Raw genomic sequence first — 26,430 nt, forward strand, 5'->3', positions numbered from 1 at the left:
CTGACTTGTTATTTTCTTAGAAACAATGATAGAAAACTTGTGTGTATTGACGTCATATTGTAACTAAAATAGCTTCTGTAGCACTCGTTATATAACCTTTATAGTAATTTTATTTCAAATCTTCGCAAAGGGATAAGATCATGAACTTCATAACCCGCTGTGTATCTTAAAAATCTCATTTTGCTTGCAACAGTGATCTATTTTTCCGTGTAATTCTCCATATTTCACTGAATGTTGTTAGTGCCATTACTTTCTAATATTTCATTACAGAATTTCTTCTTACTTTCTTCTTATTGTGACAATCATCGTGTTAAATCTTGCTGTTTTACCATGGATATCTACTTCTCCATTGTATGATATGTTGTATCATAGGAAATTGATACAATGGACTTATTCAATTGATTTATTATTATTTCAGATCTCATTGATTCAGAGCCTTTCAAGGACATTACTTTTTTTTTGTAGTTGAAACATTATAAGAGTTAGTGTTTAATAATCCAAATCTGTTGCTCTCTCTCTTTTTCCTTGTGAAGTACGGAGATTTGAATGGAAAATAAATTCGTGTAAATACAAAATTAAACACGTATTTCCAAAGTAAAACAATGACAATAACAGATTATGTTAAAGAATTTGTATCTGCAGTTGAACTTGGTTTTACTGACTGCAGTTAGTGAAACACTTTAGCTACAGTGACAGTCATTGAAAGTTACAATTTTTGTTTGTATTAAACAAATGTAATTTATTAATTTTTAACAGCACATTTTTAACAACCATCTCGTTTATAGTGATCGACATTTAATAAAGCTGTTCTACGTACATGATACAAAGCGGTTGTCGAGAGTAATTTGGATGTGGCCAGAAATGTTGTTACTGTAGTGAACTCATGCGTTTCTATTTACTGTGACAAAAGCTTTTTCGGTCCAAGAAGTGCAGTTCTAAGAGATTAGAGATTATCGTTGATTAGATTTGGCAAGTATCTGATATTGCCGTTAATGACCAATACTAATTTCAGTTATTGTGAAAGACATTTTACTGGTCAAAACTCGAAATTTTAGAAAAGATTGTGAAATAGGCCAGACTTCTTCTTCTGTTAGGCCAACAACCCTTTACAAACAATAGCAGATCAAGCTGTATACTATTATCATATTGTAATCTAGAAATTCAGTCTGCAAATATATGTAACATACAGTAGACTACATTGGAGCAAGGTGCAAAGAAAATATTATTTTCACATTGTAACAGGAAAGCTTATGTTTGAAGTGGATTTGGTTTGCTTAAGGAAGAAATTGAGAATGATACGGATGCATTATTGTATTGTGGGTCCCTATCACCATGGGATGGCGCGTCCTCAGGTTGCGGATAGAGGAGACGGCCCTCAGATATGGAGGATAGCTGCGAATATAATGAATAAGCAGTCGTGGACAGCCGATAAGGGGTGGTCCTCCAGCTTGGGAGTTGGGCGAAGGGCTAACAACCCATCACCGTAAAAAACAGCTTGTTACGAAACCTAACAATAAGCTTCAGAATGGGACTGATTCTCTGGCACGACTACAGCAAAGAAAAAAGGTTATAAGATTTGGTACATGGAACGTAACTAGTCTTTATAGAACAGGAGGAGTAACATTAGTAGCGAAAGAACTAGCTAGATGTAGAATAGACTTCGTGGGATACAAGAGGTTAGGTTAGATGGGAATGGCATACCACAAATAGGCGATTACTTGTGTTATGGGGTAGGAAACATTAATCACCAATTAGGAACAGGATTGTTTGTACATGAAAGAATAAAATCACCAGTAAAAACGGTCGAATTTATCAGTGACAGGTTATCGTATTTAGTACTTAAGGATAGATGGTGCGATATTGTAATTATAAATAATCACGCCCCTATAGAAGAGAAAGACGACCATATAAAGGATAGCTTCTATGAGGAATTGGAACACACTTTTGATCAGTTACCAAGATATCACATGAAAGTTTTATGGGGGATTTCAACGCTAAAGTATTTTTAAACCAACAATTGGAAAAGAGAGCCTACACGTAAATAGTAATGACAGTGATGTTAAGTTAGTCAACTTTGCCACATCAAAAAATTTAATTGTCAAGAGTACAACATTCCCCTATAAGAATATACATAAATATACTTGGACTTCTCTAGACGGAATGACACAGAACCAAATAGATCACATCTTGATAGATAAACGAAGACATACTAGTATAGTAGACATTCGAACTTTCAGGGGGGCAGACTGTAATTCTGACCATTATTTGGTGCTTGGAGAATTAAGAGAAAGACTGTCAGTAGCCAAGCAAGTAGAGCAACAAGCTAATATTAATAGATTCAATATTCTGAAATTAAAGGACGAGGAAATTAAGCAATGTTATCAGGTTGAAATTTCAAATAGGTTTGCTGCTTTAGCAACTTCCGACGAAGCTGAGGAAGAGTTAGATGTTAATAGTGTGTGGGAGAATATCCGAGATAATATCAAAATTGCAGCTGAGCAGAGCATGAAAGTAAGAAAAAGAAACCGTTGTTTGATGAAGATTGTTGCATGGTAGTAGATAGAAGAAAACAGGCTAAATTGAAATTCTTACAGGAACCAATTGAGGAGAATAGAGATAAATATTTCTATGAAAGATGGGAAGCAAGTCATACACTTAGGAATAAAAAGAGAGATTACTTGAAGGAAAAACTGAACGAGGTAGAAACAAATAGTAAAAATAAAAACATTCGAGATTTATATAAGGATATAAAGGAATTTAAAAACGGATATCAGGCAAGGGTAAACGTGATCAAGGATGAGAATGGTGACTTGCTTGCGGATTGTCATTCAATTCTGAACAGATGGAAAAACTATTTTCGACAACTACCAAATATACATAGGCCAAATAGAAATGATCGGGACGAAATTCATATACAAACTGCTGAGACATTTATACGAGAACCCACACTTTCTCAAGTCGAAATTTCGATAGAAAATCTGAAAAAAATACAAGTCTCCAGGTATTGATCAAATTCCAACAGAATTAATACAAGAGGGTGGAAGCGCATTATCTAGCGAAATTTATAAACTTGTACTTGCAATTTGGGAAAAGGAAATTGTACCAAAACAATGGAAGGAGTCCATAATCATACCTATTTTTAAAAAGGGGGATGAGACTAACTGCAATAACTTTTGAGGAATATCACTTTTGTTGACGTACAAAATTTTGTCGAATATCCTTTTGAGGAGATTAACTCCATATGTAGATGAAATTATTGGGGATCATCAGTGTGGTTTTAGGTGTAATAGATCGACTGTTGATCAGACTTTTTGTATTCGACAGATATTGGAGAAAAAATGGGATTATAAGGGTACAGTACATCAGTTATTCATAGATTTCAAAAAGGCGTATGACTCAGTTAAGAGAGAAGTTTTATATAATATTCTTATTGAATTTGTTATTCCCAAGAAACTAGTTTGATTCATGAAAATGTGTCTTAGTGAAACTTGAAGCAGAGTCCGTATAGGCAGTTTCTATCTGATGCTTCTCCAATTCACTGTGGGCTACAGCAAGAAGATGCACTATCGCCTTTACTTTTTAACTTTGCTCTGGAATATGCCATTAGGAAAGTTCAGGATAACACAGAGGGTTTGGAATTGAATGGGTTACATCAACTTCTTGTCTATGCAGATGACGTCAATATGTTAGGAGAAAATTCACAATCAATTAGGGAAAACATGGGAAATTTACTTGAAGCAAGTAAAGTGGTAGGTTTGGAAGTAAATCCCGAAAAGACAAAGTGTATGATTATGTCTCGTGACCAGAATATGTTACGAAATGGAAATATAAAAATTGGAGATTTATCCTTCGAAGAGGTTGAGAAATTTAAATATCTTGGAGCAACAGTAACAAATATAAATGACACTCGGGAGGAAATTAAATGCAGAATAAATATGGGAAATGCGTGTTATTATTCGGTTGAGAATCTTTTCTCAACTAGTCTGCTGTGAAAAAATCTGAAAGTTAGAATTTATAAAATAGTTATATTACCGGTTGTTCTGTATGGTTGTGAAACTTGGACTCTCACTCTGAGAGAGGAACAGAGATTAAGGGTGTTTGAGAATAAGGTTCTTAAGAAAATATTTGGGGCTAAGAAGGATGAAGTTACAGGAGAATGGAGGAAGTTACACAACGTAGAACTGCACGCATTGTATTCTTCACCTGACATAATTAGGAACATTAAATCCAGACGTTTGTGGATGGGCACAGCAGGTAGCACGTATGGGCGAATCCAGAAATGCATATAGAGTGTTAGTTGGGAGACTGGAGGGGAAAAGACTTTTGGGGAGGCCGAGACATAGATGGGAAGGTAATATTAAAATTGATTTGAGGGAGGTGGGATATGATGATAGAGACTGGATTAATCTTGCACAGAATAGGGACTGATGGCGGGCTTATGTGAGGGCAGCAATGAACCTTCGGGTTCCTTAAAAGCCTTTTGTAAGTACCATAAGTAAGATACTTTACACTTCAAAGATACTGTTATCAATAATAATAAAAAATATTGTAGAAGCTTATACAAAAAATTAAAAAATTGATTTTTCAAGAAGTGTCCCTGGTACAGTTTCCTCTTATCACATAACCTCAATTTCTTCATACCTAACTACATTACGTATTTAAAAATTATCGACAAGTTCAATACATACAATATAATCCCTTGGTACATGAGATTAACTTTTGTCACTTACTGTTCGGTTGGTATTTGTTAATGGTACGAGTGCATAATTTATTTGTTGGATTTTCCCATATAAATCACTGATGTGTGCAGGGCCAGATTTAGATATAGTGCTGCCTCTAGGCAGTGCTGAGATTTGCCACCCTCCAACTCTGTCTGGAAAATTATTGTATCAGCTTCTTTTGTTTTTGGCTAAGTGAAAGAGAAGGCCTGCTGGCCTTAACTTCGCCAGAATAAATAAATATATAAATATTATTATTATTATTATTATTATTATTATTATTATTATTATTATTATTATTAACTCTCACAAACAACTTATGAGCAGCTATTATACAGGTCGTTTTGTTTAATTTAGTTTTAAATGAAATCTTACATTTCAGAAAACAATTAATGGAATCAAAATATACGCATCTTACTTGTGAATTAAAAAGATTTTCTTCGCACTTTCTTCACAGAGAAAGCATTGATGATGACATTAAAATCTGTCTGGTGAAGCACATCAGACTCGATACAAAGAACATTGTTGAAACAAAATTGATTTGTTAAAGGCAAGCTGTGGTTGATTTTTAAGCATTGGTTTTGTTGATGGTATAATTATTACGAATATTTCTTACTTCGAGAGAAAGTATATAGTAAATTGAAAGATAAACTGCAAATCTTTGAGGAATATGGCTTTCATATTGAATTATATAGTGCATATGCTGAAAGTGATTAAATAGTATTGTTGACGATATATTATATTGGAAATGTAACTATGAGATGAGATGTAAGAACTATGAGTTGTAGTTACTATTCATAGCGATAATGTAATAAACACGTCCAATTTGATTTTCAACAATGCATTCATCTTTATACAAGCAGTTAAATGTAAGAAGTTTTATAGTTTAATAACTTGATACTGGCATTACAATATACTGTATCTATGCAGCAGCACGTTTTCCTTTTGCTCTCGACATGACCACAACAATACGATAACAAAACAATATCTGACTTCCACAAGATGTTCAAGAACAAACTGCAGAAAAGAATTACTAAAAAGTATTTTAAAAACAAATTTCACTGAAAAATGAAAATAAAAAAAAAGAGGAAGAGAAAGAGAGAGAAAAAATGTCGCCCCCCTGGAAATTGCCGCCCTAGGCAACTCGTAAATCTGATACTGGATATGTGGCATGTATATAGAAATCGTATTCATATTTCACTGCTTTTTAATATTTCCTATTAATTTTTATTGGTGTGACAAAATATCGGTGTAATTCTTGCATATTTTGCTTACTTATCTTATAAAAATAAGACAAAATCACCGATAAAAGTTACAGATATTTAATTGTCATTGTTACAGTTGTCACAGATACTTGAAAATATCGTTTAAGCTCATCTCTAGTAGCTACTCCTCTTATTTCAACATTTTGGATACTCGCACTTTATTTGTGCAGCCATTGCAAGAAATCTGTACACTAAACTTCAAAATGTCCAGGACTAATAACTTAAACCAAGAGCACGCATGTTAATTCATTTCCAGATATCTAAATTCAGTGATGGAATGTTGGTAAGAAACAATGTTAGTGCTCTAGTGGAGGCTGCTTAGAGTTAGCAGCGATTAACAAGGAAAAGATTGGATTGATCCCCTCTCTTATATCTAACCCTCTTGCCACAGAAGAAGCATCAAACTCTCTAGCCACTTTTCGCAGAGATTGACCTTCTCGTAAGGGAAGTACAGCAAGATACACTTCAGACTATTTGAATGTCTCATTTTGTCAGAATCTTTAATAAACAATGCAAGTAATTAGCATTCATTACTATAGCAATGTCAGAAAACTGATCAATTAGAAGTTGTCATGGCCTTTCATAATCAAAGATTTCTTATTTCAGGTAAATACTCATAATTCAGGCCATGAATCTTTAAAATTCTTATTTACAGATGAAATTTATGTTTCAATTTATAGTAAGTATTCCCATAATTGTTTTGAGCAGTGTAGTTGATAACTTTCAAAATGATGGATGTGTTTAGATCTATGATAATATGCAAAAGCCCTAATTTGCAACTTCTCTGGTATTGCTAATGCAGGAGAAAGTAGATATATTTCTTCAAAATCTAATGGAAAGGATTATACTGTCCTGAGATCAGAAGATCTTGAATTTCATTTCTAGGACTATTGTGCCTCATTCAATGCTACTATAAACACACTGTGAGGTAAATCTCACGTCATAAAAATGCAAGTATCAGTGTGGAATTTTCTCTAGCATCCGCATCAATCATTGACACAGCATTTTAAATAGCTTCCAGAGTTGCAGGATTCATTGTCAATCAACTTTCTCGAAGACATTACCATACAGATATTGATTTAAAGAATATCTACTTGATATTCTAAAAACTAATCTGTATTTTAATTATCCTTCACTCTTCTGGAATTCTGAAAATTCTCTTGTTGTAACAGCTAAGTGGTTACAATAGCTGAGGCACTCTGAATTTTTCCCTAAGATAGTTTGGTATGTCGCCACTGATTATCTTTTCATATGTTTTTTTTTTTATGAAAACATCATCTATTTCCCCTATTGCCAAGGACAGTAAAGAATTGAAGACATAGATCAGAGACGCCTTTACCAAATAAATTACCATGAATTGTAGGCCTACTACAGCTTGTTTAAATGTTGCCATGATGTGAAGTAAATTAGTCGTATTTCTCGCATTGCAGTTGGGGTCAATAACATGTATTGGGATATGTTTCATTCGAAGTGTACTTTATAATTTTACTTTTGCTGACATTGGAATATCGAAATTGAATGAGAAAACATTACAGTCACTGAACAGAAAATCTTTTATCTTACATGGTCCTAATGTGAATTCGACTCCATTATAGATTTGGTTCTATATCAGTCGTTCTCATAAGTGAAATATTTACCTTTTCTCCGACATATATTGCTTTTAAAATCTATTCTCCATATTCCTTCAATTATGTCCATAATTTCTATAATTTGCTGCAAGTAGTATTGAAGCACTGGCATTCAGACCCAGAGTACAGCCTATAACACTTATGATCAGCTTCTGTCGTACGTATTTTAATATATTACTCTTTCATTATGCCTCTTTGTTCTGCAGGAAGGAAAGTTATTGGATCTGCATGTGACTAGGATAAAGGAGGAATGCGTGGACGAGAGCTATGATCAAAATCCAGAGATAAAATTTGAAGAAATTATATTGCCAAATAATTTTCCCATGGTGAAGTGTGAAGTCGAGGTGAGTGGAGTTCATTGGGTGTGCTGGCTTTTCTTTCCACTATTTACTTTGTATTCTGTTCGTCACAGGCACCTTCTCTGTACAACTGTGGTGATAGCAAACTTTGGTTTACAGTGGGGATAGTAATACTATCTGCATGCTATTTGTTATTTATTTTTTTCTTTTAGAATTGCCTAAATCTAAAGTGCGATATGGCTTTTTGGTTTAAGTTCTGAAGAAAATTTTTTTCAGTGATAATACTGTTACTTTTGGCAAGATACGAGATCTTGCTATAGAAAGTGAAATGCCCATATTACCATCTGGAATAGCTCTTATTGTTATCTATAAGCTCTTTCCGTAGAATTAAAGTCCAGATTTAGGCTCACACATTTAGATTACACAAGGTTGGTGAGAATTATAGGAAGGTGTGTATTCACCATAGTAGTTATTTACGATATAAGTGTTGAAAGTTACATTTTATTTCGTGGGTAGGGATGTTTGCTTCAGATCGAGTGTGGCAACCTATGAATTAAATATAACATGTGTCGTAACTGTCTTTTAGACAATGTTTGACCATGCTGGCAGGCTATATAGGCAATTCCCACAGCTTCTCCAATCTGGTTTTTCCTGCTCACTGTATATATTCCGTTATTAAACAAAAACACAGACGTAATACTACCGACTGTGACTCACATTTTCCGTGCCTCAATTATGACTTCGACTTTCCCAAAGCAATGGAAACTCGCTTTTGTCCACCCACTTCCCAAGACCAAAACACCGACATTTCATCATGACTATAGACCTATCAGGATCCTACCTGTCCTATCCAAAGCATTGGAACGCATTGTACACAAGCAACTGACGGACTATTTAAACAAATACAAACTTCTTGACTCTTATCAGTCAGGTTTCAGGGCCGGACATAACATAAGTACAGCATTACTTAAAGTCACGGAAGACCTATGCGATGCCTGGGACGAACGTAAATTGACAATAATGACTTCACTTAACTTCAGCAAAGCCTTCGATTCTGTAGATATTGACTTGTTAATATGTAAACTCAGAAGACTATCCCTAGAACACGTCCTGTGGTTGCCTCTTACCTTAATGGCCGCCAACAAAGTGTGATAGCTGGAAATCGTTCTTCCTCTTGGCAGGCCGTGAGGTCAGGGATCCCACAGGGCTCAGTTCTTGGCCCTTTACTATTTACAATTTATATCAACGACATATCTCTAATATCAATCTCTAAAGTACTGCCACACCATCTCTATGCATACGATCTTCAAATATACATAAAATTCCACACTGACGAAATAAGTGATGCAATAACTAAAATTAATAACGATCTCGACTCAATTTGGACATGGACACGGAAATTCCGACTTAAACTAAATCCAGAAAAATCACAGTCAATCATTGTGGGCCATTCACGTTTGTTAAGCACTATTACCATACCAAATTTGTCCCCGATTAAAATATACGACACCGAAATTCCATTCAGTGAATCAGTAAAGAATCTAGGTATTTATACGGATAAAAGTTTAAATTGGAACCTTCAAGTTGCAGAAACCTGCAAAAAAGTATTCTCAATAATCCACTCGTTTAGGTGGTTGAAGAATTTTCTACCCTCTTCCCTGAAAAAGAAGTTAGTACAAACACTCGTGATGCCCCATTTCGATTACTGTGATAGCCTTTTCTGCTTACTGACCTAAGCATGACTTCGGCGCAGGAACTACAACGTGTTCATAATATGTGCGTCTGTTTCGTCTGCAATATTTGCTGGGCTGATCACATAACACCATCCCTCGAAATGTTGTCCCGGTTCCATCTAGAAGATCGTAGGAAAATCCACTGTCTTTCCCTCCTCTTTCACATATTGCATTTCTCCACTCCTGTCTATCTTGCCTGTCGATATTGCCTGGCTCCTTTGCATGGCATCGTTTCAGCATAACTGCCACTACTTATTTTAGAGGAAATCTACCAAAAATTCCCACTAAGTGTGATATATATAATATTTAATGGAAAGCATGGTTTAATGTTAACGTTTGTTTGCATACAATAGAATCCTTACACAATTTAGAATTTTGTTCGATTTCGCTAAATTAATTACTGGGTAAAGACATATTTTCTTACATTTTCTTCTTACAATATTAGTTCAATTCTTAATGTATTGGAAATGAAAAAACCTTTTGAAAGAAGCACTACGTGGAGTGTCCTTTTCTACTCAATTTTCTACTTGGACTCTGTAGGATTTAAATATGTCATGAAAAATCGATGCACTCTTCATGTAAACCTGCGCCATGTTTCTGTTCTATTGTGTGCTTATTTTTTAGGAAGATTTGTGTGACTTTGACACAGTAAAGGACGAGCTGAAACTGGAAGTTGCAGCAGAAGAGAATCAAATTTTACCCGATAGGTGAGTGTGGTGTGCGAGTTTTCACATAGTCATTTCTATCATTGCGTCATTAAAATTTTCACATATGACGTAATTTGCAATCTCTTACGGAATGATTTGTTTACATAATAAGAATGGCCTGGAAAATCGTGTAAGAAGGGAGTTATGAAGGCAATAAGTGTTGGAGAGTTTATTCTATATATTTCATAAAATGAAGACACAAATGATAAGAACATTCTTATATGGCTGCAAATTATCGTATTTGTAATATAATTTAGAATTTATTCATCCCACTTCTCTGCATGAATGCCCTAGTCCAAACAACCTCCAGCCCGAAAGATATAGTAACAAGCATAATTAGGCGAGAACTTTTGTAGTTGAAGTAGTGGTATGAGGACTTCTTGTCGCATACACTGTTGTTACACTTCAGTGATCCAAATTGAAGTCTGTATAGCTCAACATTTTGTAAGTTTTAAATGCCGATTCTTGTAATAATAAAATAAATATTATAAACGGTTTCATTTTCGATATAGCTGTTTTACTTAGTTTCTTGAAATACCTGTTATATAAAATATGTACACTCAGTCAAAACAGATTATAATTAAAGTCGCTTTTCGAGTACTAGTTAAGTCCATCTGTTTGTCTTGCAGCCTTGCCTGTTGCTTCTTTTTCTCCTTTTTTTATATATGAATAAATATTTGATATGAATTTGCAAGACTGCGCGTGTGCTCGGAAGTATCTAAGATTTTGTGTGCTTCGGGAGAGGTGACGCATATAGAATACAAATTATATTGTTTGAATATCGTTATTTACATAGACGAGAATATAGCTGATGGTTTGATTATATATACACACACGCACACATGCACGCACACACACACACACAGACCGTGTCCCGCTCATAGACGTTATATAGTATACTAGACTCACACAGAGCGCTGGTGTCCTGTCCAAAATTTAAACCAGTCTGTGCATGTTTACGCCGCCATTAAATTAGTAGAAACAGCAGTAAACACGGTAGTGGCCTGCTTATGCTGTGTTTTGTCTCGGATGTTTTTTGTGAACACTGTGAAAGTGATGTAAATTGTTATGATAACAGTATGAAATTTTATGTCTTGTAAATATTATTATAGTTGATATGAAGTGATGTGGTTTGTAAATAGTGTAAAATGGTAGTTTCCTGTGCAGCGTACAACAGCAATAACACGTGGCTTAGAGGGTCAGAAATTTCTTTTCACTAGTAAGAACACAAGCTTTAAAATAATAAAATTGAATTCTGGAGGCTACATTGAAACTGTAACACATGTATATCTTAGATACCGTAGTTGAAAAAGTTTATAATTAGGCAGCAATCTATCTTTACCGCCACATCTGCGCTTCCCTTTGCAGGATTGTAAAAAGTTACGATCTCCTGTTTTTATAGATCCTCTGTTTCACTGTCATATAACACACTGCGATTATTTAGAAACATACAAATGTAGCGTCCCAATTTTGGAAAATGCAAACATACAACTTTGTTCTGACCTTTATTTTATCCTGATGAAAATGGGAGAATTCTTATTCTTACGTAATATTCCTACAACACAAATTCTCCACTGAACTAACTCCATTGGTAATGACACAGGTCTGAAGTAATTGTCCAACGTTGCATTTATCCCCATGCTATTATTGGTTCAACAGTTGTCTTTGGAACACTGCTTGGATTATTGTTAATATTATAGGGTCCATTTCGTTCCTTGCCAGCGCATATTTCCAGACTACTAGTGTAAACTGTACGAGCATCAAACAAAGCTGCCATATTTGCCTGGTTTTGATACACAAAATCTACAATGGCCACTTAAAGCTTCTAGACTTTCATCTACTGATCTACTGTTGTGTATTCATCTACTTGATTATTTGCATTACATTCGGTGACATACTCTTCAAATACTTTCCTCACTGGTACAAGATTATCTGTTACTTTACATGTATCGTTGTAATTCACATCATCAAGTCTCAATGCACTAACAATAACTCATGGACTTTGTTGTTCTGAAATATTCTGGAGGAGTTCTGTTATCAACCCACGATTACTTAATGCAAGGAATTGTTTATGCCAACCATTTACGTCAGCAATCCTAACGTTAGGACCTCCAGGGGCTGCAATGCAGGCGGGCCTGAGCTTTTAAGGGACCCCGCAAACACCATGCAAAAAGAGGAAGAAAAAAAAGCCCAGTCAATTGCAGCCTACATGTAACTGGCCAGATCACTATTCACGATGGTTTCATAGAATCGGGCTATGTTGTTGAATCCAGCACAGCTTTAAACAATGCTTCCCTGTGCCCTTGCCGACAGCCGTGTCGTATAACACATACACGTGGTGTGCAGCATCACTCTCAGCCCTCACAAAAGAGTAGCGCAAAGCTATTTTATCACAGTGACAAGAATGAAAATCGATACCAAAATATCATATTTTAGTTATAAAATTGTATGAGTATTTTCTTGATTGCAGTGTACCTGAGATGGTTTTATGTACATTTTTTTCTGAACATTTAACTTGTTATGTGTTTATTCGACAACAATGGACTGGGTTTTTGTTCAAATTTATAATGCCAATAATTATCCAATAAGATGTTTGTGCAGTAACGATCAGTCAACTTTACTCTGTTTCGAAAGAGCTGTCTTTGCGGGAAGTTAATAATGTCAGTTGTGTGGTCGGTGTGATATTTATACAACTTTATTTGAACAGTTTTTATTTCAATTTTGTTCGTATATTTTTCTGTGCATTAATCGAGAAGATTATTATTAGAGAGTATAAAGAGTATAGACAGTATAGTACTGAAAAATGAAACCGTTTGAAGTTAAGTACGAACATCTAAGTGGTGCACAGAAAAGAAAGAAGAAGCGAGAGTTAGATAAAGAAACAAACAAATTAGTGAACATAAGAATTTTTGTCTCTTCCTGGTCCTAGTAGTAGTGCTAGCTCAACAGTTACAAATGTTTGCAGTGTCACAAGTGAGTGCGCGTCTGAAGTGAAAAGTGATATAGAAATAGATGTTAGTAGAGACACCAATTGTCAAAGCGTTAGCGAAAAAGAAGATTGTAACAAAATCGCCTTAAATCTAATTAGGCCTACTAATATCGCAGTTGCTGAGTATTCAAATAACTGCGCAGATTATGAGTTAGAAGTAGATAATGAAACTAAAATATTCTTTAATAGATAAAATCTTTATCAGCCGAGCCAGCGGGTCCTTTCTGTAAAGATCCTAAGCAGGATAACAGATCCTTTTCCACCAAGTATTACGATAAATTCACATTGACAGGGCAAAGAATTAGGAGAGAATGGTTGTGTTATTCAATTAAAAATGACTCTGTTTATTGTAAACCGAGTTGACTTTTTGGAGAGAAGAAGAAGTCTTCAGCTTGGAGGGAAGGGGTCCGAGATTGGAGATGATTAACCAAAAGTATGGTGCGACACGAAACTAGTTACGCACATTTGAATGCATGCGTCGTTTTCAATTCGTGGCGTAAGAAAAACATATTGAACCGTGGTTAGAAGCATAGAAAACTCACGCTGCAACACCTTTCAGCTAACCTTGCACCAAGATCATAAAACAACAGCATTTTAGAAATCTACCTATTTCGCCATTTGCAATTTGTTCGTAGTAATTTTCAAGGCTTCAGAAAATTCCCGGCTTCCTTGAGCTTCTTTAATTACCACCCAATATCAGTATTCTGCATAAATTTCCCAGTCTGACTTAAAACATCAGACCTGTCCGTTATTTCTAACCGCATATGCCTTGCAAAATCGTCATATGCGTTTCGTAGTTCAGCTGTTTACTACTATGCACTTCTTTATTGACAGTATCGATAGCCTTTGTTGTAGTGATAGGCGTAACTTTGACTAATAAGAACTTTCTATTGCAGCACATTAAACACTGATGGGAATGAAACGCCACAGGTAAATTATACAAGATCTGAAAATTGTGTATTCTCTGATAAACACGTCAGAGGAAGTACACCTGAACCCCAGATTTACACTCAATTTCTTACAAGAAAGAACAACGAAGAGTCTCTATCGGAGATTGAAACGAACGAAGGTTCATTTGAGTGCAATATTTGTGGCATGTTGTTACAGACTCTACAAAGCCAGAGAAAGCATTTGCGTACTCACGAAAAGAGATTTGAATGCAAAACCTGTGGAAAATACTTTCTACGATTAGACAATCTCAAATCCCATGTACCTACGCACACAGGAGAAAAGCCATTCAAATGCGATATATGTGGGAAAAGCTTTGCAAGGTCTGCTGCTCTAACGTTGCATACACGTACGCATTCTGGCGAGAAGCCATTAAAATGCAATGTTTGTGGGAAATGTTTTGCTAGTTCCAGTGCTCTCACAATGCATGTACGTACGCATTTTCCCGACAAATATTTCGCCTGTGATGTTTGTGAAAAACGTTTCTCAAGGTCTAGTTCTCTTAGAGTGCATGCACGCACGCATTCTGGTGAGAAGCCATTCAAATGTGGTGTTTGTGGAAAATGTTTTGTACAATCAGGTCAACTCTCTGCTCATGCACGTACGCATTCTGGCGAGAAACCCTTTAAGTGCACTGTTTGTGGAAAATGTTTTGCACATTCAAGTTACCTCACAATTCATGCACGTACGCATTCTGGAGAGAAGCCTTTGAAATGCGATATTTGTGGGAAAAGTTACGTTCATCCTTCAGATATGACAGTGCATGCACGTAAGCATACTGGTGAGAAACCATTCAAATGCGACGTTTGTGGGAAATGTTTCGTACGGTCCGCAGCTCTTAAAGTGCATGCACGTACGCATTCTGGCGAGAGACCATTCAAATGCGAATTATGTGGTAAATGTTTTGTACAGTCAGCTCATCTCAAAGAGCATGCGCGTTCACATTCTGGTTAGAGGGTATTAAAATTCCATGTTTGTGGAAAATATTTTGTAAAATATTTTAATCTGACGTCCTTGCAGAGGCACATTATGGCAATATGCCTTTGTAAACCGATGCTTGTGGCAAACAATTTTTCTAATCTGTAGTCTTTATACATATGATGCAGATGCACATTCCGGTGAGAAGCCATTCAAATTCTATTATTCTGGGAAATATTTCGTAGAATTTGGTCGTAAATAGGTAGTTTTACGAGAGGATAACATGGATGTTGATTCAAAAGTGTCATAAGTGAAACGGCTTGGAATTGTGTTGAACTACCGTGATTATTTTAATGTGTGAAATGCAACAATCAGCTTTGACGTGATTTCTGCAAAATTGCTACCGTTATCGTAAATGTGAAGAATTAATTCGTTAGTAATTAGGTGAAGAGAAATTGTGGGAGAAATCACTCTAGTTTGCAGTTGTCGCTATAAAGATATTTAATTAAATTTCCATCTAGAGACATGTTTATAGCAAGAAATATGAGGACAGTGATTGGGCTGAAAATTTTTATAGAAATGAAATTGTATGGTTAGTGGAAAGTGAACTAACAATTTTTTTTTGTAGTTAGTATGGTTGGTTTAATATTCTACAATCTGATATTTCAGAACCTTTTGATTTATTTAATTTTTAATTCTAAATTTGGTCTCACAAAATCAAAAATATATCTCACTTTCAAGATATAACTTTTCAGTCATCAAAACAAAGATATGTGCATTGAATGATTTTTTTCATGCCACAGATATGAGTTAGTAGGCAATGAAGTTGGAATTATTTAAGCAGTGGATATAGCACACAACCCCTAATTCTTATGGTGCGAGCATAAACTAATATTCGCTTATTTTCAAAAGGCTATATTATAATACAAAGCGTGGCTTTGAAGACTATTTTAGTAACTTAGTAGTCAGGGAAACTTTATTCAAAAACAAGAAAAATTGAGAGCTACATCTTTTTAGATAATAGATATTATTTTGTAGGGAAAGAATAAGTGATTACCTGAAATTGTATGTGTACTTCAAAGCGTGTGCATTTCTGATTTTTCCTTCGACTTATGTATGAACTTGAAAATTTTCTGTAACTGTGATAAAGCGAATGGACCATTGCATGAAAAAGTGGGTAGAAGAAAAAAAAATACACTGTTATATAATTTTTGCTAATTAATTCTGTAATAAAAACGATTGTATTACAAGAATTGAAAACAAAATTTGATTTATTTTTATCTTTTTTGGCATTATACGTAGTTGAGGTTGATAGTCTGTGTACAGTGGTTTTGTATTAGGAAAAATCAAATTGGCACACTTACCTAACGTCTTGTACAACGTCAAAATTGTCTACTTTATATACACATACTGTTGTTCCTAGTTTGAACTCGTCACTCAAGCAGTAAAAAATTGTTCCTTTGCTATTATAGCACTTAATGTATTGGTGTCACAAAAAACGTGATTAAGTTATGTTTATAACTCAAGTAAAATTAATAAGCTTGTTAAAATTGGAAAAAGTGAGGCTAGGAATTAGTTCATTATCCCAAAAAATAATGTAATGTCAGTTAAATTTTTTAACGTTTTTATAATGTATTTTCTGTCTCACACGTAATAAATAATCCCAGGAGCAATGCAATGTTGCTTGCTTGTGGTGCTATCCTCATGTGATTAGGCCTAGGTTGCCCTAGCTACCTATGGTTTTGAAATTATTTTATATTTTTTTTAGGCATGTAGAAAAGGTTTAGTTAAGGATGGGGCTGATATTTTAAATTATAAATCGGTTTGATCAGTGTTACTTTTTAAATGCAGTTCTCTGATATTCTAGGAATTTAGTCTATGGTTCTAACCTAAGCCTAAAATCCTGCTTCTTTATTAATACTAATAGGCTCATTGCAGAGTAGACTTATTTAATAAAATCCCAACAATAATGCAAATTCTCGTGGATATGAGGGAGTTAAAGTCACAGTGGTAGAAGTGACATTTTATTCATTTTGAGAGACAGAGAGGTTTATTAGAAATGCTGTAATAAATTCTGAAGCATCAATTTCGTTACGTAAACGTGCTGAATGTAACCAGAGGCACTGTCTCAAATTAAGGGAACTAAAAAGAGATGTAATTCTCCCAATTAAGTTTGATTTTGAGAACCTGCAAATGACTTACACCACTGTGTAGTTTAACAGAAAATATTTGTAGTGACTTGAAGGTTAATTAAAATATATTTTGCTTCCACAAAAGTGTAATGAAAATAAAAATATGTACACATCGTCTTTTAATATTCCCAAAGTGGCTTGAAAATAAAAACAGTTTGAAAATATTAAAACAATGATAGTGAAAAAAAAATCATGACATGCACGAATCTTCTTGTTCTACAAGTACTCATGGACCCACATCTACCTCTATATCTCAATTTTTCTGATTCAAGAAAGTGAAAAATTTACAAATTGACATATATTAAATATTCACAAACACACTAGAAAATCAATATGTATGATATATAAAAAAATGAAGTATCAGAAAATGGTAAAAGTCGCAAATTGACTTGAAAATAAAAGAAGTGTCGGAATATTAAAACAATCAAGGGGTAAGAAGCAGGTTTGTGACTTATTCGGGATTTGTAGTTCTACGAGTTCCAATGGATCCGCATCTACCTCTTCATATCAATTTTCTCTTTGAAGTAATTGAAAAATAGATAAAGTTGCAATCTAGAGAACCACAGTTGGCCTTATTCAACATATAAATCTAGCTAGTTGGTTACATAAACAAATACCTTGGATACATAAACAAAACAAAACAGAAGAATCGATCATTATGCATATGGTCGATTTAACTATAAAACTCGTTACATTCTCCCCAGATCAGTATTGAATATAGTCCTGTAAGTAACTTGAGGGTGTCACTACTCTGCCAGGACAACGAGATACCGGTATATTGTTCTCGTTTGACTTAGTCTCGCCATTTCTTCCATAAGACTCATTCAAATTGGAATCACCCCTTTCTGTTCTCGGGATTTGTGAAGGTTTAGAAATAGCTGTATTCTGGTTGTCATCATTTTCGAAGTCTTCCATTTGAAATTCATCCCGTTCCACAAAAACAGACACCTGCTCCTTTGGAGCAAGTTGTCGATTCGATACAGTCATCTCCCTTCGGACATAAGAATAGGTAGGGTTTGCCTGTATCAACTGAACTTCCTCAACTAATGGATCGAACGTTTCTTCTAATGAATACAGTTCCCGGTGTTGTCAACCATGTCGGTAGCATAGATCCGTTTGCAGAGCGTCTGGAGTGTGAGAACATACGTTCATGTGGTGTTGTGTTAGTTGCTGTACATAACAGAGATCGAATAGCATTTAAGGATCCCTGAAGAACAGTCTCCCATTGTATTACTGGAAGACCTTGAGATTTTAAGGTCAGTTCTATAGTCTTCCAAATTATTCCGTTATATCTCTCAATTTGTCTGTTCCCTTGGGGATTATGTGCTGTAGTGCGGCTAGTTGCTATTCCTTGTGAACAAAGATACTGTTTAAGTTGCTGCGACATAAAAGCAGAGCCTCGATCAGAATGGATAAATGATGGACTCCCAAAAATTGAGAATAAAGTTGATAATCTGCTTATGAATGTCGAAGTTGAAACATCAGTGCAAGACAATGCAAATGGGAATCTGGAAAACTCTTCGATAATTGTGAGTAAGTAATTCATTTACAACGTATCAATGTGAGCGGGCAACTACATGCATCCATCGCACATATTAGGCCTATGTAAGTTCCCTCATTTAACTTAAAAACATAACATGTGTGGAATGTAATTCATACCCTTTAATTTCCTCTAATCACATCAAATGAAATAATTCTTCTTCTTCAAGAATAAATGATCATCGAAATATAACAGTAAGATTGTTAACAATATGCATTAATATTATGACTTTGAACATTAAATTAAATAAAGATATTAATATTTTATTATACTAAATCACATGCTATTTAAACACACGTATATTTTATGGCAAGCACGCATCTGCAAAGTACGAAATAATTAGGCCCTACATACAGAAAAAGTTTTAAATCACATGAAAACATAATTAGTGTATTATATGTAGCCTATGTACAAACACGCGTCATCATAACATCACAAATATTCATGTACGATTAATCACAATGTTTTTATATGACATTTAAATCTATATCAAATTTCAACATATGTATAAGTATGACAATATTTTATATTTTATCAATTTTAATTTTTAACAGTGTTAATAAACACATGTAACAAAATAAGGTAACATGAGTTCTATGTATACATACACCATGTCACGTATAATTTGGCAGATTAGTAAATTAAATTGAAATCAACATATCCCCTATAACTGTATTAAGCTATCAAGCTGTCACTATATATAACTCATGATTTACTTTTTGCTGTTACACAGTATACAAAGTGGGCCAGTCAAACGGAAAGATTTGATTTTTATTTTTATTTTAGTACGTTATTTTACGACGCTTTATCAACATCTTAGGTTATTTAGCGTCTGAATGAGATGATGGTGCTAATGCCGATGAAATGAATCCGGCATCCAGCACCGAAAGTTACCCAGCATTTGCTCGTATTGGGTTGAGGGAAAACCCCGGAAAAAACCTCAACCAGGTAACTTTTCCCGACCGGGATTCGAACCCGGGCCACCTGGTTTCGCAGCCAGACGCGCTGACCGTTACTCCACAGGTGTGGACGAAAGATTTGTTGGGAGTACAGTGTTCATATGAAGAGGGTGAGAATGAATATAACCGTCTCTTCTCTACGTACATACTTTACAATTTATGACTCCTTAGGTGGTGACGTCACTATCTCCGCGTTCCCTAGTAACCAAGTTGTTTGTTTCTACAATGTTTTGTTAAATGGTGCTCATCGTTACTGCAAGCTGCAATTAATTGATTTCAATGGTCATGAGAAACCTCTCCATGCTCAAAAGGTAGCAGTATAGAGCGCGGTTTCTTCAATTGGAATAATTGGCTCTTTTTTTTTTTTATTATTTTATTTTATTTTATTTTTTTTTGAGAATGAGTCCGGAAATGCAGTGACTGTCAATTCAATGCGATATGTTGGAATGATAGAGAACTTTTTTACACCACAACTCGCCCATTTTCCAGTGAATGAAAACACACTGTTTGAACAGGACGGAGCAACAAGCCACACCGCAAGAATTTCGATGGATACTGTGAATGCTTTGTTCCCAGGCTGCGTCATTTCTCGGATAGGGGATATTGCTTGGTCGCCTAGGCTACCTGACTTAACAGTATGTGATTTCTTCCTATGCGGACACCTCAAAACGAAGGTATTTGGGGGCAATGCATCCAGAACAATTCCAGCCCTAAAACAGTGTATACAAGAAGAGGTCGCTACGATATCAGTCAATATGTTGAGAGGGGTTATGCAACAGTTCATTGCCAGACTCGAAGAATGTGTGCGTTTCAATGGAGGTCACTTGGCTGACGTAATTTTTAAGAAATAATTTTTTTCTTGTTGCATACCTAATGGTTATTCATGTACTTGTCATTACTACTCATTAAATTGATATAATAGTAACTTTTCATTCTTTTTCTGCGACTTGAAATCTTTCCATTTGACTGGCCCACCTTGCATAAATTAATATTTCATTACAGAAGTGAATACATTCTACATTGTAATGTTAGATATCGTAAAACAACTATGTATCTGAAGATACCGTACAGGCGAAAACGTTTATACTTCCCTTTTTATCAAAATTTTTTAGCAAATGTTAATTTGTAATTAATAAGAATGGTAAGTCATATGTTTGAAAATTTTAAATAAATATATTTCATAATCTTTTGACTTATTGGAAAACTGAAAATGAATTGTGAAATAAACAGACAACTTAGTCGACTAAAACGCCCTGACTGCAAAACCAAGTCACAAGTTAACTTTCCCAGGTAATACAAAACGTGGTAACACTACACTGTTCGATCTGCAATATGTAAACAAAAATGGGAAGTTTCGAGGAAATGCTCTGCTTGTCAGAAGCCGGGAATATGGGAAAGGGTGAATATTGTGGCCTTAAATAGACCGAAAAAATAAACATTAATTTCTCACCTGACCGTAATGCTTGAAAGAAATTTTCAACAAGTTGAGGAAGTGGATGATGAGAAGCAGATCCTGTATCTACCAGGTATTGCTCACTTAAGTGAGAGATTTAATTCTCTAGATTATAAATGGGAAGTAAGAGGTTTGCTTTTTGGTGCTCGTGGAACATATTTTAAGTGGACTGAAAACCAACTTCATTGTATTGGATTGAACCATTCCCAGAGACAAAGTCCAAATATATAAAAGGTCCATACAGAGAAGTCCTATTCGTCCATGAAATTTAGTCCATAAATAAAAATTCCAAAAGTAGAAATGTCCAAATTTAAAATTTCCAATAGACAAAAAACTCCGAAGTGAAAAAGAAGTTCAAAAGGCAAAATGGGCCATTATACAAAAATGTTTGTTTTAAATGGGATCAAACGTATGAAAGCAATACCAAGAGGAAAAAACTCTAGACGAGAATGTTTCAAGGTGACACACAAGTGATTAACTCAGGAAAGCATTGTTTCTGTTATGGAAATGAAAGACTCTTCGAAACTTCTTAGTATTTAGTAGTAAATCTCAGTGGTTGAAATTGTCTAAACCCATGCTTCTTTACAGGACAACCTCTACCATTACCATACACAGAATATAAGTAGAAGTACAATATGCACCTTGATTCAAAATGAAAGTGCAGATTTAAATTTTCTATTACAGACAAACTATCGAAGATGGGAACACATTGCACATGTCACTGGATAGAGGAAGGTTCAAAGTTTTATCCTACAGGCACTGAACACTCAACATGAGCACCATGTGTTGCGCGAGTAACATCGAGACGGTAGTCCAGTTCATTCCACACACGCATCAACTGGTCCCTGTTTATTGAATTGACGCTTCAACAATTCGATTTCTCAGATCTTCAAGAGTAGCTGCCAAAGGTGGACAGGAACTTGTTCGTTTACAGAATGAAGAAATTCTAATAGGTCTACCTCAAAGAAATGCATAAGTCGTATGATTTCTTATCATATCTTATCCTTGTGTGCAAAACAGTTTAAGGGAGCCAATCATTGAGGAGCCATGTGACAAAACACTAACAGCAGATAATTTTTTGATCAGCGATTCGGATCTTCATGACACTGAGAGAATTTCGATATTCTCGACATTGTGAAACATACAACTTCTATCATGGAGCGACGCAATTGTTAGCAATGGAACTTACAAGACTGGACCAAATCAATTTGTACAACTGTTCACCATACATGGATTGGTTAGAAATTTTGTATTTCCATTGGTGTTTTGCCTCACAATTCGTCAAACAGAAGATACATACTCTTCATTTTATCGCGAAATCATATCTTTTACCACTGACTACAACTTCGTTTTAAATCCTACTTTTTCAGTCACAGTTTTTGATTTGGCGAATATTAATTTTTGTCGCAAGCTTTTCCAAATATAACTACTACTGGTTGCCTGTTCCATTTTACGCAGTCCTTATGGAGAAACGTCGTTAATAAAGGATTGCGAGAGGCATACTTAAATGTAGGTGAACCTCGTATAAGGCACCAAATTCAGAAGGTAATGGTGCTGCCACTCATTCCAATACAGGATCTGCGGTTGGTGTGGGATTCATTGTATGGCAATGTTGAAGAAGAAATTATGGAGTTCGTCCAATATGTGGATACTACATACATCAACGGTAGCCAGCAAGGGCTATTCTCCCCAGGTTCTCACCTGAAATGTGGAATGTTTATGAATTAGTGTTCAATGGTCGCCAACAAATGACCAACTCCGTGGAGGGATTCCACTTCCAGTTTCAAAGAATAGTTACATCTCACCATGTAAATATTTGGTGATTTATACAAAATTTAATCAACAGCAGAATGAAACGAAGGTATTGGTGACACAATTATTAGGTGGATATGAAAATATGAAACACTCAATGAGGAGAAAATACCTTCACAATCAACAAATGGAAAACCATGTAACCAGATACCAGCAATTGAAAGACGAGGATGATATAACTCGCTACTTAAGAGCAATTTCTTTCCGCCTAAAATTGCATTCTGACCCACAACCCGAAGATGATGACCAATAAGGTGAACTTAAATGTAATTCTTAAGTGCCTTGTTAGAACAATTCTGAAGATATGAACTGAACTAATTTAAATACAGTTACCGTAACACTTTTTAATCACTATTTATTAGTAATATATTTTAGTAAGTCTGGACAATTTACACAACTTCGTTCCAAATGGAAATTTTTAGCATTGGATCATATTCAATTAAGGATTAGACCTTTTCAGATCTGGCCCATGACCAGTTTGGACATTTTAATTCTGGACTTTATGTAATTGGGCATTTTCTGAGCTTAGACATTTTGCAAAATTGGACGTTACCACATTATGGACATTTTCGTAATATGGACATTTCAGTATCAGACTAGGTATCTGCTATGTATCTGTCAGTCCAGGGAAATTCTTTAAACAAAATTATGAAGTATTCAGTACATATGCTAACAATGATCTGTTACACATTTTCTGATTTCTCACGCATATAAATTATTAACAATTATTATTACTATTACTCGCACCTTCATCTTTTTCTAAATTATCCATGACTTTTGGTCTGTTTTATCCTGGACCTCTGTGATAATTTTATTTTTCTGTAAAACAATTCCGAAGTGGAATAAGCATGATAAATGTATATACATTGGATCTTACCACATTAACTATTGTGCAAATTGACAAATTGTCATTTCAGGTTTGTGGATAATGTTGAGAAGGGTGTGTCATCAGAATGCGATGGAATTGCTCGTGAAAACACATTGACACAGCGTCACGGCTACAGGCTTGATGGCTCGATTGGTAGCGACGTAAGCCACAGTGATAAGTGTGATATTTGTAATGAAGTTTTTGTAACATCGCAATCTCTGAAACGTCATTCTCGGACTCATACATTGAAAAAGTCATTCAAATGCAATGTTTGTGGCAAGTGTTTCCGGAAATCGAGCGATTTAAAGAGGCATGCACTTCTTCACACAGGCGAGATGCCATTTCAATGCCATATTTGTGGAAAGTCTTTTAGAACATCTTGGAATTATAAGTCACATGCACGTACGCACACAGGGGACAGGCCTTTCAAATGCGAGGTATGCGGAAAGTGTTTTTTGCATATGAGTGTTTTAAAGAGGCACGAACTCCTACACGCAGGCGAGATGCCATTTCATTGCGATGTCTGTGGAAAGGCTTTTAGAACATCACGGAGTTTTAAGGTACATTCACGTATACACACAGGCGAGATGCCATTTCATTGCGTTGTCTGTGGAAAGTCTTTCAGAACATCGTGGAATTACAAGGTACATGCACGCATACACACTGGGGAGAGGCCATTCAAATGCGAGGTGTGTGAAAAATGCTTTTCAGAATCGGGAAATCTGATAAGACACTCCCGCATACATACAGGGGACAGACTATTTAAATGCGATATATGTGGGATGCGCTTCCCGATATTGGAACATTTCAACCAACATGCAGGCATACATAAAGGCTGAAGGCCATTCAAGTGAATAGTGTGTAGAAAGTGTTTCTCAAGTTTCGTTTATACCAAAAGACCTGCACTAATAGACCCAGACAAGAGGCTATAGTCATTGTTTCTGCAAATTACTTCCGGACATTAGACATATTTAATATGAACAACTAACTCTTCATTCTTCAGTCTCCGTTTAATGTACATAGAACAGTGATTTTTAAATAATTTACACTGTTATATGTCGCTATAATTGAGGCAGTTATTAAAATTATGGCGTTATAAAATTCATAAATAACATTTTTCAAAATAGAAACAAAACCATACCTGTCAATAATTTTTTCTGTGGCTAAGGTGTTGCAGTAACTGTGGTGAAATAAATAATTAAACAAATATATAAATGAATTAATTAATTAATAAGTAATTGAGTGAGTGAGTGAATGAATGAATGCTGTAGGTTACAAATAAATAAATTTGAATTAACAAAAGCCGCTCTAAATAAGGGTTCCATAGATCGGCCTACTAATCAATCCATAAAGAATAATCATTAAAAACAATTGTGTAACAATTTGAAAGAAAAAAAACATTAAGATAAATGAGACGAAAACATAGGAAATCATTTACAATAAAAGTTTCTTGGGTACAAATGATTACTAATTACAGCTAAGGCTGATTTTAACACATGAGATCCTATGGCATCAATCGTTGCATCAGAAATTTTAAATTGTTTAAGTTGATTTAAAGTTTTTCGTGAGATTGTGTCACGGGCACTGGACATGAGCCCAAAAACTGTCCAATGTGTTATGTGGTATTTTGCTCCGAGATACTGACAACAAGGCTCACAGATGACTTGTTTTTCACGGCACACCTTTTGTGGCTGTTGCTCATGCATCTCGAAACGGATTGTAGGATCAAGAATGACACCCTTATCCTTCTGCCGATCAATTATGATGATATCAGCACGTCTAGTAGAGCCATCAGAAGAGACGCAAGCAACCTCCTCATAAACCTCATAGAAAGCATTCTGACGGATTGAAGCTGTGATGAGAGAACGAACCGTATTATGTCTGTTGATTCGGAGCAATTCTCCATGATGGCAGAAACCCAAGACGTGAGGAAGCGTTTCTTGCTCGTCGCATCTTCTGCAATGGGTTGAGTCAAGAGTTCTACCAGGAAGAGTACATACAGGTATTCTATTACATTTCATCTTAATGGCTTGCGTCCACTGACTGCTCGAAAGTCCCTTTTTGGTTGAGATCCACGAATTGCCTTTCTTCCAGTGAGAATAGAAAACAAATCCCAAAACTTTACTTTTCAGTTTGCTCCATTGATGAAAAGAATCTTCACGCAATGCTTTTCTTAGTTTTTGAGAAGAAATACGTTCAGAGCTATCCAAGATAATTGGTAATTGTTTGATGCAATGTTCAATTTCGTTTGGAAGATTCCGAGTGGCTGCTACATGAGGGTTGTCAACGTGTAAAAGTCTTTGACAAATATTTAAATGCTGAAGGTAAGCTTCCCACTGGGCTATAAAGACTCCTAAACCTCGCAATCTTCTTGGTGCATACAACATAGCATCTGGGGTGT

General features: G+C 35.3%; 1 protein-coding gene across 6 annotated transcripts in view; it reads left to right on the forward strand.

Annotated features, from left to right (window-relative positions):
• LOC138710304 (zinc finger protein 664-like) overlaps positions 1-26,430 on the forward strand; it is a 54,895-nt gene that overhangs the window by 14,095 nt on the left and 14,370 nt on the right. For 2 of the 6 annotated variants that reach the window (XM_069841103.1, XM_069841102.1), the window contains 3 exons: positions 7,818-7,955; positions 10,268-10,350; positions 14,236-18,876. In XM_069841103.1, the coding sequence (XP_069697204.1) occupies positions 7,818-7,955; positions 10,268-10,350; positions 14,236-15,241 (1,227 nt within the window). In that variant the 3' untranslated portion in view covers positions 15,242-18,876. Of the gene's footprint in view, positions 1-7,817; positions 7,956-10,267; positions 10,351-14,235; positions 18,877-24,078; positions 25,563-26,430 lie in introns of those variants that run through there. The other 4 variants (XM_069841106.1, XM_069841107.1, XM_069841105.1 and 1 more) reach the window with 3 other exon arrangements.

The sequence above is a fragment of the Periplaneta americana genome, chromosome 12 (genome assembly GCF_040183065.1).
Source record: "Periplaneta americana isolate PAMFEO1 chromosome 12, P.americana_PAMFEO1_priV1, whole genome shotgun sequence".
Lineage (NCBI taxonomy): Eukaryota > Metazoa > Arthropoda > Insecta > Blattodea > Blattidae > Periplaneta > Periplaneta americana.